Source organism: Chionomys nivalis, chromosome 3, assembly GCF_950005125.1.
Source record: "Chionomys nivalis chromosome 3, mChiNiv1.1, whole genome shotgun sequence".
Lineage (NCBI taxonomy): Eukaryota > Metazoa > Chordata > Mammalia > Rodentia > Cricetidae > Chionomys > Chionomys nivalis.
The window spans coordinates 109607262-109621112 of record NC_080088.1 but is presented as its reverse complement, the minus strand read 5'-3'; the positions used below and the strand labels follow the sequence as shown (position 1 = coordinate 109621112).

The following is a 13851-nucleotide window of genomic DNA, read 5'->3' as shown; positions in this document are numbered from 1 at the left end:
CTGCCTGTGCCAAGCCTGATTGCTTGCGTTTGGTCCCTGGGACCCACACACATGGAAGAAGAAAATCCCCATAAGTTCTATTCTGAGCTTTACACATACTGTGGCTTATAAATAAATATAGAAAAGATGGTGGGAGCCGGGCAGTGGTGGCGCACGTATTTAATCCCAGCACTCAGGCAGAGGCAGGCGGATCTCTGAGAGGCCAGCCTGGGCTACAAAAGCTAGTTCCAGGACAGGCTCCAAAGAAATCCTGTCTCGAAAAACAAACAAAAAAGATGGTGGGATCTAACTTCATGCTGGGACACAATTTGGGGTTTGTCCTAGGTAGCCAAAGTTCAAGTATGTTTTTTAGAATTGGGTTCCTGAGTCACCTTTATAAAATGGGAGTTTGGTAATATATATACATGGTACCTCTGGGTAATGACTAGCATGTGGCACATACCCCAAATGGTAGCTAGTATGACTGTCTTGTTTTGAGACCTGCCCAAGCTGGCCTTGAACTGATAATTCCTCTGTCTCCCTAGTGCTGGTCGCGGTGTGCATCCCCTACAGGTTCTGTTGTCATTTCAAATTCAGTACATTTGACTGTTTCCCAAGACATAGTTCCACTATGTGATATCCCTGAACATCTGGAACTCAAGATTTACCTGCCTCCACCTCTGAGGATACTAGGATTAAAGGCATACACCACCATTCCCGGCTGTAGGTTAGCATCACCTGGTACCTCCTCGAGCTGCATCTGCCCCGGTCAAGTCATGTCATGTCGACCGGCTTTGTTACTGCAGCCTTTGCCACCTGTTGGGACTGGATGGTTTAGAGATCGGGTCTGTCAAGTGGAACAGCCTGCCCATTGCCCTCACAGGGTGTTCCGAAGTCGCATGGTCCCTTGTAGAGGATTCTGTGCCCTAGTGGTCAAATGTGAGCTGCTTCCTGCCCAGCACTGATGCCATAGGAGTATAAGGGCTGATGTGATGTGTTGATACTGAAACAACCCTTGGACTAGCGCTTTGCATATGGTAATCAGTGCAGGTATCCTTAAGAGTAAAAATAGTGGGCTGGAGAGATGCCTCAGCCCTTACGAGCACTGGCTGCTCTTTCAAAGGTCCCGAGTTCAATTCCCAGCAACCCCATGGTGGCTCAGCCATCTGTAATGAGATCTGGTGCCTCTACTGTCCTGCAGGCAAACACACAGGCAGAATGCTATATATAATATTTAAAAAATAATTTCACCACAGAGAAACCCTGTCTCGAAAAACCAAAAAAAAATAATAATTTCAAACTTTTCCAAGTGCACGAGGCTGATAGCTAGCGAGGGCTTCCCAGTTCTGGTATTTTAAGCTGGATGTGAACAACTGTGTAAAAGCATTAGGCACCACCCCCAATCCCAGAACTCGGGGAGATTTCTGGGTTCAAGTCCAGCCTGCTCTTACATAGATAGTTCCAGGAGAACCAGGGCTGTACAGCACTAGCTGTAACAAGCCCGGTGAGTCAAGTTCAGTCTGTGAAACCCACCTACAGAGCTGAGTATTGGCACATGCCTTTGGCCCCAGCACTAAGGAGGCAGAGGCATATGGATCTCTGTGAATTCCATGCCAGCTACAACTACGTAAGGCAGCATTCTGACAGGGAGATGGAAGCAGAGACTGAAGAATTCCCCAGACGCTCCAGAGCCAGCAATGCTGGAATACATGGAAAATTAGAAAAAAAGGGAGACCCCACCTCAACAAGGTGGAAGTCCAGAACCTACTCTCTAAAGTTAACCTCTAGTGACTGGAAAGGTGGCTCAGTCCTTAGGAGCACTGACTACTCTTCCCGAGGATCCAGGTTCAATTCCCAGCACCCACACGGTAGCTCACAAGTGTCTGTACCTCCAGTTCCAGGGGATCTGACTCCTGATGTTTTACTTGCTTTAGTAATAAAATGAGAAGCACTTTGCACTACTCAAGCTCAGAAGCCTTGAGTCCCCTTTGAGTCAGAGCTCCGGCATTTCCTTCAGGCTGCAGAGACAGCATCCCTGGCTGACACCTCACCGGGTTCCATACTGAGCTGTATGCCCACAGGCATATGCACCATCTTAACTCTTAGAGACCACTCTGAAACAGCAACAGAAAGTATAAAGGCCATTTTACTTTTAATACAAAAGTCATATAAAGTTGCATGAGAAAAAAAGTATTCACCAAATATCGGTGACGTCAGTTCCGTATTTTCCCACGATTGTCTCTCTCTGCCACATGTTAATGACCAGATTCTCGCTGACGCCGGAACAGGCTGTAGGCCAGAGGCCTCTCCATGTGTGGAGGCAGGATGTGGCCATGCTGTGTTCCTTTGGAGTCCTGGTATTGGTGGCTGTCCAGCTCTGTCCCTGGGGAGCATGAGAAGAACATCTTCCTTTAACTGCTCTGAGGGGAAACGAGTGTGCAAGCCCAGAGCACAAGCATGGCACAGAGAGATCTTGGCAATTGTCTTCTCCAGTCAGAGGGTCACCATCGTGGCCACGGCCTTCAGTCTAGGTATGCTTCCCTGACCGGAAAGAGAACCTGGATGGAGGGGGAAAGGAAGGGAGAGCAGGCTGAGGACGCCATTCATTCAGGCCTGTGTGACATTACAGGGGTAAAGGCACTTACCCCAACCCCGACAGCCTGAGCTTGATCCCCGGAACCCACACTGTGGAGGAGGAGAACTGACTGTAACTAGCTGCCTGAACTGCACATAGCTTCTGCGGAATGTGCACCCATAAACAACCAAATTATTTATTTATTATGTACACAATATTCTGTCTGTGTGTATGCCTGCAGGCCAGAAGAGGGCATCAGACCCCATTACAGATGGTTGTGAGCCACCATGTGGTTGCTGGGAATTGAACTCAGGACCTTTGGAAGAACAGTCAATGCTCTTAACCTCTGAGCCATCTCTCCAGCCCCCACAACCAAATTAATAAATGTAATTAAAAGTAAATTTGTGACAACCTAAATGCCCCTTGACCAAGGAATGGATAAGGAAAATGTACATTTATACAATGGAGTACTACAGAGCAGAAAAAAAAAGACATCATGAAATTGGCAGACAAATGGATGGATCTACAAAACATCATATTGATGGTGGCAGAGGCAGGGGGCCAGCCTGGTCTACAGAGTGCTTTGAGGACAATCAGGGCTACACAGACAAACCCTGTCTCAAGAAAACCAAAGACTGAAAGCACCTGAGCACCCCCCACACACATACACCTGCTCCACTGCTAGTCCTGGTTCACTCACAAAGGGGCAGATCCCTTCCTGGCTCCTCATTAGTGCAAGACAACGATAAAAATCCTCCTTAGCCTGACTACTTACTCAAAAAGTCACCTGTCAGCCGGGCGGTGGTGGCGCACGCCTTTAATCCCAGCACTTGGGAGGCAGAGGCAGGCGGATCTCTGTGAGTTCGAGACCAGCATGGTCTACAAGAGCTAGTTCCAGGACAGGAACCAAAAGCTACGGAGAAACCCTGTCTTGAAAAAAAAAAAAAAAGTCACCTGTCCCCTGGTTCCTTCACCAGTTTAGTGAGCTTATCTGATGTGAATCTGCAACATTTTACCTTCGCCTTATTTGGCTTGAATGCCAGTGACTTGGCTTGAAGAATTCCCAGAGGGGAGGCTGAAAGTAAGTCGTGGTTTCTGGCTTCATTTAGACCAAGATATACAGAAAAGGGCGAAATAGTGCACTTCCCCAGACAGCACAGCACAGCCCGCTTGGTCGTGTTACCCGCCATCTTAGAGCTCCTTGTATTCCCCCTGCATGAAGCATGGGACCTCAGCCTGGGTGTACTGTTAGGGACACACATTTGTAATCTCAGCACTTGGGGAGCCGAGGCAGGAGGATCAGTAATTCAAGGCCAACCTGGGCTACTGTTAGTGAGATTCTGTCTCAAAACACAAGGGCTGAGAATAGAGGTCAGTGGTAGAGTACGCAATTAAACTGAAAATGGCACGGGCACGCCTTTAATCCCAGCTAAGGTGTGGCAGAGGGAGGTGGATCTCTGTGAGTTTGAGGCCAGCCTGGTCTACGTAGCAAGTTCCAGAACAGCCAGGATTACCTAGACATATCCTGTCTGAAAAAAAAAAAAATTGCTGGGTGGTGGTGGTATATGTCTTTAATCCCAGCACTCAGGAGGCAGAGGCAGGCGGATCTCTGTGAATTCGAGGCCAGCCTGGTCTACAAGAGCTAGTTCCAGGACAGGCTCCAAGGCTACAGAGAAACCCTGTCTCATAACACCAGTAATTTTTTAAAAAATAAAAAAGTGTTAAAAAAATAAAAAAAAAAAAAAAACTGGGTGGTGGTACACGCCTCTAAGCCCAGCATGTGGGAGGCAGAGGTAGGTAGATCTCTGTGAGTTCGAGGCCAGCCTGGTCTACCGAGTGAGTTCCAGGACAGCCGAACTCTGTCTCTCAAAAAACCAAATAGAGGCCATGAATTTGAGAGGAGGGGCAATGGGAAGGGTGAAAGGATATATTCTAATTTTTAAAAATTACTGTTAAAAACAATACATGGTGATGCACGTCTTTATTCCAGCACTCAGGACACACTCCTGAGTAGGCAGACAGATGTCTGTGAGTTCAAGATCATCCAGGTCTGCATAGTGAATGCCAGTAGATCATATCTCAAGACCATAGATAGATAGGCTCCCTCTCTGGTGCTGAGAAAGAAAAACCAGGGGTTAGAAAAATGGCTTAGCTGCAAGAGAGCACACTCGCATGTAGATGCATGTACATGCACATCATTCAAAAAAATTAAAAAGGGGGCTAGAGAGATGGTTCAGTGGTAACTCCGGTTCCAGGGAATCTAATGTATTCTTCTGGCCTTTGAGGGCACTGACACTAAATGCACATTAGGCAGGCAGAAAAAACGCCAATAGACATAAAATAAAGATAAATCTTTCTAAAAGAAAAAGGAGCAGCCAGGTGGTGGGGGCACACACGTTTAGTCCCAGCACTAAGGAGGCAAAGGCAGGTGGGTCTCTGTGAGTTTGAGGCCAGCCTGGTCTACAGAGAGTTTCTGGGACAGCCAGGGTTGTTACACAAACAAGTCTATCTCAAACCAAAAAAGGTGGGTGCGGAAGGAATTTATTTTAGGAATGTATGTAAAAAAATATCAGAAAATAGTGTGTCATCACTTATTACCCTGTGATAGAAGGAAGTGGGTCCTATTGTCCTCAGGTTACATGTTAGGAAATCTAGGCTCCAGCGGAATTTACACAGGGTGGCGATCTGAGGAGGCAGAGCTTGGGACACTAGCCACTGCCATTAGACAAGAGGAAGAAATGGGTGTCGACATCTGAAAGCTGGAGGATTCTGCTACTGAATCAGAATTTCCAGGGTCTCTACAGTACACACAGGGCTTGTGACGGCACATTCCGGGAATCTACTGATCAAACATACTCCCTGCGTGCTAAGTTTTTTGTCAACTTGACACAACCTACTAGCGTTATCTGTGAAGGGAACGTCTACTGAGAAAGTGGCTCATTAAGGCAAGCCTATAGGACATTTTCTTAATTGGTGATTGATGTGGAAGGTCCAGCCACTGTGGGTGGTGCTATCTCTGGGCTGGTGGTTCTGGCTTCTATGAGAAAGCAGGCTGAGCAAGCCATGAGGAGCAAGCCAGTGAGCAGCACCCTTCCATGGCCTCTGCATTAGCTCCTGCCTCCAGGTTCCTGCCCTGTGTGAGTTCCAGGTTCCATCATGCAGGGCAGCTCCTTAAGCAGGAAGGAAAACATTTAAAAGGAACTTCAGGAAGTCCCTGAAACTGACCAGATTCACTAGGCCCCTTCCTGCCAGAGTAAGCAATAAAAGCTGAGAGTCCCTCCCAGACTAAATGAACAGAGCTGCAAAGGAGACTTGGACCAGACCAGCTGCCTGGAGGAGACAGACACCAGCTGAGCTGCCTGGAAGAAGTTTAGACCAACTGAGGCCCCAGAAAGGACACTCCAAGCTCCTCAGCAGTCTGCAGGGGCTCCTGGTCCCCATGCTGGGGTGAACTTTGCTGATGCAGCTGTCCTTGAGTCATTTCTGCTCCTCTAAGTAACCTCTTACCCAGATTCCTGCAAGTAGCCTCAGTAAAGCTCATGGTTCACCAAGATGGACTCTGGTGGTATCTGTCGTGGGTTCCCTATCCAGAGTGAGTCGCTGTCTGTTCTGCCTTCCCAGGAAGAGTTCTTTCACACGACAATGCCCTACTGGCTCCTGATGATGAACTGCTATCTGGAAGTGCAAGTAAGATAAACCCTTTCCTCCCCAAACTGCTTTTGCTCAGTATTTCACGGCAGCACAGAAACCCCTCAGAGCGGAAGAGCAGCCAGTGCTCTTCCCTGCCAGCCATCACTGCAGCCCCAACTTCCCTCTTTTTATTTACGAGAAATCCCTTCTAGATAGGTTCTCTTTGGCATGCCAAGCTGCCAGCTGAAGACTCTCCTGCCTTGAAGCCACTGTTGACAGGAGGTTCACTAGCCACCCCTGACCCCTGACCACTACACGATGGCCAGGCAGAGGGTGTGGACAGCCTGGCTTCAAAAAGATGGCCAGACAGTTCATACCCCAGACTGGACATGGTGGGAAACAGAATATTTTACCACACTGCTTAGAACAGCATACAACCGGAAACTGGCAAACTCACTCTTTCTTTTTCTCATTCTTTCTCTCTCTTTTTTTTTTTCCTTGACAAAGGATTTCTCTGTATAAAGTCCTGAGCTGTCCTGGAACTCACTCTGTAGACCAGGCTGGCCTCAAACTCACAGAGATCTGCCTGCCTCTGCCTTCTGAGTGCTGAGATTAAAGGCGTGCGCCACCATACCCTCCTGAAAACTCAACTATTTCTAGAATAGTCCATTAAATATTTTTGGATCCTGGTTGTCCATGGCTAGGTGAAATCTTGGAAAGTGACCCTATGAATAATTGTAACGCTATTAATAACATTATGGTTCAAAGTACTTGAATCAGAGAGTCTGTCACCCATGGGCAGGCTCTTGCCCACACTTGCCAGGATGTGTACCAAGCTTACACTTCCTCCTAGCACCGGTACAGTTATAACTAAATGGCATGAGACTTTCCTCTGGGCTGCAGCAAAGGAGAACCTCCCATCCCGGGCCTGGCCAGCCTCCCCTCATCCCACAGCATCTCATCGTCATGAACTAGTGGTCATGGGGGCAGCCAGGTGACTCACAGCTTCTTCATGATGGTCCTCTCTTCCTTCTCACTGTTGCCCATGGTAACCACAGCATCTTTCTCTCTTCCTCCTCTCGGAGCTTCTCTGGGTAGAAGCAGGCCACTGGGAAAATGGGAGAGCAGGGATGAGTAAACAGTTGTACTGCAGATCTCTTTTCTGGGGTTTTAGGTCAGTGGCACAGCACATGCTTAGGACACAGCAGGCCTCGGGTTCCATCCCTGACACTAAAAATAAACAGAATAAGGTATTTATTGTTGTGCACTGAGACAAGGTCTCACAATGCAGACTAGGCTGGCCTTTCACTCATAGAGATCCGCCTGCCTCCGCCCCTCAGTGCTGGGATTAAAGACATGTGCCACTGCCACCACCACCTGGCAGCTTGCCTGGACTTCACTTGGTCATGGCTCCCCTATTAAAATATCGAGGACCTTTTGCTACCAGGGGCAGCCCTGTTCAGTGCTGTGCGGCTGTGCACTTGGTGCCTGGCATGTGTGCATGTTCAGTAAACTGGATGAGAGCTCCAGGAGCCAGCGTGTCACCGAGGCCGCTGCGGGGAGCCCACCTCCTGTAGCACTGCAGCTCCTCCTGCACCAGCAGCAGCTGCGACTTGAGCTTGTTGCGCTCCTGTAGCACGTCCCTCAGCTCCTGCAAGGTGAAGCGGGGCCGGTTGGGGTCTGTCAGATCCACTACCATTTTGTCTGGTCCCAAGTTCACCTGAAAGAAAACAGGTCAACAAGGTGAGTCACCATGGTGGGCCACACCCACCTGTGAAGGGAAAGGTCATCTCTGAGCTGAGGAAGGCAGATGAATGAAATGGAAGTTTGAAGGTCCTACTCCTGCTGACTGAGAAGGACTTGAGTATCAGAATGAGAGATAACAAGAAGCCATGAAGTGTGTCACTGAGAACAGGTGCAGGGCTGATGAGATGGAGCCCCAGCTAAGTGTAATTGCTGCCCGTGCAGAGGACCCCAACTGGGTACCTCTGCAGCTGCTCACAACCTATAACCCCAGTTCCAGAGGATCCAACACCGTCTGCTGTCCTCCAAAGGTATTAGACCTACACACGTGGCGCGCGCGCACACACACACACACACACAAAACCCCAATACACATATAAATGCATTACAAAAGAAGAAGGTACTGAGAGGCAAACACCTGCCTCACATGTGTGAAGTCAGGGTTCCATCCTGAGCACCAAAAAACACCCATGAAAATATAATAAACCAAAATAGTCACAAGATACATGTGTTATGTAATATGAAGAGCCGCATGACTCCCATGGGACACACTGAGGCTGTGCGCCCCGTCTCAAGGCCTACATTCCATTGCCACTGGAGAAGATAAAAAGCTCACGGCTCAGTTCACAGACTTCCTCAGTAGTGCGTCAGCACGGGCTCAGTTCAGAACTCTCACCACTGATAACAGGACAGTGGACATTTCCCAAGGTCATTAAAAACAAAGACATTCCTCATATTCTTTTTGCTTGCTTGTTTAAACAGAATGCTGACTCAGGGCTTCCCACTCCCTGGGTGGCTGAAGGGTGCTAGGGAAATGTTTTACCTGTCCTGAATCCAGGGAATCAAAAAACAAGGCATGGGTGGTGGCGTACACCTTTAATCCCAGCACTAGGGAAGCAGAGGCTGGCGGGTCTCTTGTGAGTTCAAGACCAGTCTGGTCTACAAAGTGAGTTCTAGGACAGCCAGGGCTACACAAAGAGACCTTACCTAAAATCAAAAAACAAAAAAACAAAATGGGAGAGGGGGGATTAGGAGAATCGTGTGCTCAGCGTATCACTAGCCTACCTAGAGGAGAAAGGAAAACAAACGAGCAAAAACCCCAGGTATACCAGGCAGTGGTGGCGCACACTTGGAAGGCAGAGACAGGTGGATCTCTGTGAGTTCAAGGCTGGTCTAGTTTTCAAAGCGAGTTTCAGGACAGCCAGAGCTACACAGTGAAACCCTGTCTTGAAAAACAAACATTAAAAAAAAAAAAAAGTTTTCTTTGAGGGAATAGATTGATTTTGAGACAGGGTCTCTCTATGTAACCCTGGTTGTCCTGGAACTCACTCTGTAGACCAGGCCGGCCTCAAAACAGTGTAGAAAAAAACATAAATGAACTTGGTGCCAGTGAACAACACACTCGAACATGGTAAAGGAGGGTTGGGGAAGCCACTCAGTGGGGGAGCACAAGTCCAGTGTGAGCGAGGCCCTGAGGTCCATTCCTGCCATGGTTCAAAAGAAAAATTAACTTAAAAAAATACAAATAAAATATAGACAGGTGTGGTGGTCCACCCCCTTACACCCAGCAGTTGGAGAGATGGCTCTTGTAGGGGACCTGGGTTAGGTTCCCAGCACCCACATAGTGGCTCACAACCGTAAATAACCCCAGTTCCAGGGGATCTGACAGGCACACACAATAATAAATCTGAAAAATCATTTTTAAGAAAATCAATCCCGCACTGGAGAGGCAGAGGCCGATTTCTGTGAGTTCGAGGCCAGTTTGAGGTCTACGTGGGGAGTTCCAAGCCACAGCGAAACTCTGTCTCAGACGTAAAGTGAAGATGGCAAAGGGTTTCAAGTTATATGTAATAACCACATAAAAAGGTAATAAAAAAGCCGGGCGGTAGCTGGGCGGTGGTGGCGCACGCCTTTAATCCCAGCACTCGGGAGGCAGAGGCAGGCGGATCTCTGTGAGTTTGAGACCAGCCTGGTCTACAAGAGCTAGTTCCAGGACAGGCTCCAAAGCCACAGAGAAACCCTGTCTCGAAAAAACAAAAACAAAAAAACAAAAAAAAGCCGGGCAGTGGTGGTGCATGCCTTTAATCCCAGCACTCGGGAGGCAGAGGCAGGTGGATCTCTGTGAGTTCGAGGCCAGCCTGGTCTAGAAGAGCTAGTTCCAGGACAGGAACCAAAAAGCTATGGAGAAACCCTGTCTCGGAAAATCCAAAAAAAAAAAAAAAAAGGTAATAAAAAAAGAACAGGATATTTTAATAAACCGTGTTGTCAGTGAACATTTTTTTTAAACGTTCTTTCTTTCCTTTCTTTTTTTCTTCCTGGAGGCAGGGTCTTGCCATGTAGCCCAGGCTGGCCTCAAACTCCCAACCAACTGGCCTTAGCCTCCCAGCTACTGTGACAGGCATGTGTCACCACATCCGGCTCCCCACCCCCACTCTTCCCACACCCTGCCTAAAGACTATATTTAAGGAAGAAAATATGCTACCTCATCTGGTGCCTGTGACATTCGTCTCCTCTGCCCCATGGGGGGGAAATCACTGGGCCACATGCAAACTACAGTTCCCAGGCCACAACGCAACTTCCTCCATCTCCCTGTGCCTCAAGACCGTACACACCAAATAGCAGGAACATGGCAGAGCCACCCAGGCAGGTCAACTAGTTAAACTTTTCTCGAATCTCCAAGGCCAGGCTCCGATGGAGATTCTTGGCCATCACCCAGGCTGGATGTGGAAGCAGAGTCTCTGTAGCTACAATGAAATAGCCAGTAGTGGTGGCTCACACCTTTGCTTCCAACACTCAGAAGGAATGAGGTGAGTTCGAAACCAGCCTGAGCTACAGAGTGAGACTCTGCCTTAAATAATACAAAACAAGAAAATAGTAAGTGAAATAAAAGAAAAAATAGAACAGGAAAGAAATACGTGCCCATGGAGAGAGGGAGAGAGAGAGAGAGGGACAGAGGGACAGAGGCAGGAAGGGAAGGAGGGAGGGAGAGAGGAAGAGAGGGAGGGAAAAAGAGGGAGAAAGAGAAAGAGAGAGAAAGAGGAAGGGAGGCAGGGAGGGACAGAGAGGGGGGAGGGAGGGACAGAGGGAGAAGAGAGGAGAGAGAGAGTGTGTGTATGTGTGTGAAGTTACAGGAAGTTCTTTCTTAGAACCTTAGTTAAGCTGGGCATAGTGGCTCATGCTTGCCACCTCTGAACTCTGGATGCTTAGGCAGGAGAATCTCTGTGAGTTTGAGGCTGCTCTGGTCTACACGCGAAGCTCCAGGCCAGAAAGGGCTACTTAGTGCTTAAAAAAAAGGAAAAAAGAGAGACCTTATCTCGTAACCAAAAATTAATGAAGTAAGAAATGGGCTATACAACTCAGCAGCACAATGCCTGCTCAGCACATTCAGGACCCTCCAGTGCCCGACACTTCAACCCTAAACCACAGAAAAGATGACACACCCCACATCCAGCTTCTCAGATCCCTGTTCTGACCCACGGAGACTAACAAGTCTGGGCTTTAGTGCTCGATAGTTATTTATTTATCTTTTTTTTTTTTTGAGACTGTTTCTCTGTGTAGATTTGACTATCCTGGAACTTGGTCTATAAACCAGGCTGGCCTTGAACTCAGGTTCCTCTGACGTGCTGGGATTAAAGGTGTGAGCCACTGCTACTGGCAGGTCAGGTACTGTCTCTTTTCAAGATTTCAAGATCACTCTTAGAAAGGGATTCTGAAGTGTGCTAACATTTGAATCAATTGCTGGGGCTAAAGTCAAAGATACAGTGGGGTGGACAGGGCTAAAGAGATCCTCAGATGCTTTCCACCAAGCTTGAGGACCTGAGTTTTATACCCAGAACCGCATGGCATTCATTACCTAAGAGAAATAAGCAACTTCCAGAACCGCATGGCAGAAGGAGAAAAATCACTTTACAAACTTGTTCCCTGACGCTCACACACATATACACACACAGGCGCACGTGTGCACACAGAGGCACATGTGCGCACAATATTAATAATTTTTTTTAAAAAAGAAAGTAAGTAAAATAGGATTTAGAGAAATAATTCAGCGGTTAAGAGCCCTGACTGCTCTTGCTGAGGATCTGGGTTCGATTCCCAGCACCCACAAGGTGGTTCACAACCATCCATAAATCCATAGTGTGAGATTCAACGCCCTCTTCTGTCCCCGGATCGGGCACTGCACGCATGTGGCGCACTAAAGAACTTGAAGGCAAAACGTTTGCCCATACACTTAAAAAATAAAGGTTAAAGTAAATTGAAAGCCGAAGCAGTAGTCTACTGACACGGAACACTGTAGGGTCAGACATTTAGTAGGTACTCAACAAATGTTAACCGTGGGAAAACTTCCAGACTGAACTTGGGTTTCGCTCACCTGGCCTCCAGACGCACCAGCTCTCCGCAGCTTCTCCACCTCCTGCCTGAGATTGTCCCTCTCCATCCGCAGCTCCTCGGCCACCAGGCTACTCTCGTTCACCAGTGCTTCCAGCATCTCCATCACACGCACGATCTTGAACTGCAGCCGGGTGACGCGGGGGTCGCTGCCCAGGGCCATCAGCTCGCGGCCGACCACATAGGAAATGTCGTACACGTCGTCGGTGGTCAGCTGCAGGGGGCTCTTGGCCAGGGCGCCTTCGTCGTCCTCCCCGTCCTCCTCCTCGCGCACAGGAGGCTCCTCCATGGCGCCCTCGACTCCGGCGACCTCCGGGGCGGCTGTCACCTACGCGTCCACTGGCTCTGGGCCGAGTCCACGCCGCACTCAGGCTGGAAGAATGTGCCGAGTCGCGGGAAGCACCAAACCACGGAAAACCGCGCGCAGCCGCACAGCCGTGCGCCTGATGAAGGGGACACGGAGAAAGGACCGTGGGAAGTGCAGCGAGAACGGGGCACGAAGCAGCACGAGCTGACCACAGGCCTGGTAGCCCGCGGGGGAGGAGCCGCACGAAGCTCCGCCCTTGGTGATGGGTGCGTGGAAGCCTGGTTTCCATGGAGACGGGGGCGGACTTTCCAGGGTGGTAACGGAAAGAGGGTTTAAAAAAAAAAGTTCACAACTTTTTCACTTTGCAAACTGGAGCTTTCCAGCTATCGAATTTGCATGCCCGGGGAGGGGAAATCCTGGTCTCTATTAAAGTTTTGTTGTTGTTGTTGTTGTTGTTTTTGTTTTTTTTTTAAATTGCGTAGCAAAAACAGTAGGCAGCGGTTGGGCTGGGAAGCGGAGCAGTTGGTGGAGTAAGGCAGCTAACTATCTTGTTGGCTACCCAGTCATATCTCAGTACCTGTGAGCGAAAAAATGCAGAGAGCGCCGACTCCCCTCTACCCTGAACGAACCTTGCGAAATGGGCTGCTAAAGGGAAAGAAGCCGGCATGAACAGCCACAATACACATTTCTAGGAAATGCTCACAATCGAGGAGTTCCCAGACAGGGAAGGGAGATCAGCTTCCTGTTATTAAAATGAACTAAAAGAAAAGACAGGAGCAGCACTCGATCCGTCTCAGACACTGACACACTGCTCACACAGCGCCATTCAGTGAGATCGGTTCAAAGAAAGGGGCTTCGTGCTGGCATCAGACCTTGAGATGGGAGGGAGAGCATTACTAGATAGCAACAATACAATCCCTTCTAGACATGGTCCTGCCTTAAAGGTAAGCCTCTTTCCCGTTAAAGCTTAGGAGCTTCCTCAAGAGTGAAATAAGCTGTGGTGGCGCATGCTATTGTGAGTTTGAGGCCAACCTGGTTTATAGAGCAAGTTCCAGGACAGCAGGGCTACACAGAGAAATCCTTTCTTGAAAAAACAAAACCCAACCAGCCAAACAAAACAAGAACAAAATACCCAAATGTGCTCCATTGAGAACTGATACCTTTGATATCAAAACCGAAGATTTGGCTGGTATGGTGGTACATACCTTTAACCCCAGCACTCAGGAGGCTG

At 48.7% G+C, this 13851-nt stretch overlaps 1 protein-coding gene across 1 annotated transcript; it reads right to left on the bottom strand.

Moving 5' to 3' along the window:
* Positions 1-2113: 2113 nt before the first annotated feature.
* Rilpl2 (Rab interacting lysosomal protein like 2) lies at positions 2114-12844 on the bottom strand. The gene is made up of 4 exons (XM_057765364.1): positions 12297-12844; positions 7753-7904; positions 7188-7292; positions 2114-2537 (listed from the first exon to the last, which is right to left on the bottom strand). Exons 1-4 carry the CDS (start codon positions 12600-12602, stop codon positions 2507-2509), a joined length of 594 nt encoding a protein of 197 aa, XP_057621347.1. The 5' UTR covers positions 12603-12844; the 3' UTR covers positions 2114-2506.
* Positions 12845-13851: the final 1007 nt, after the last annotated feature.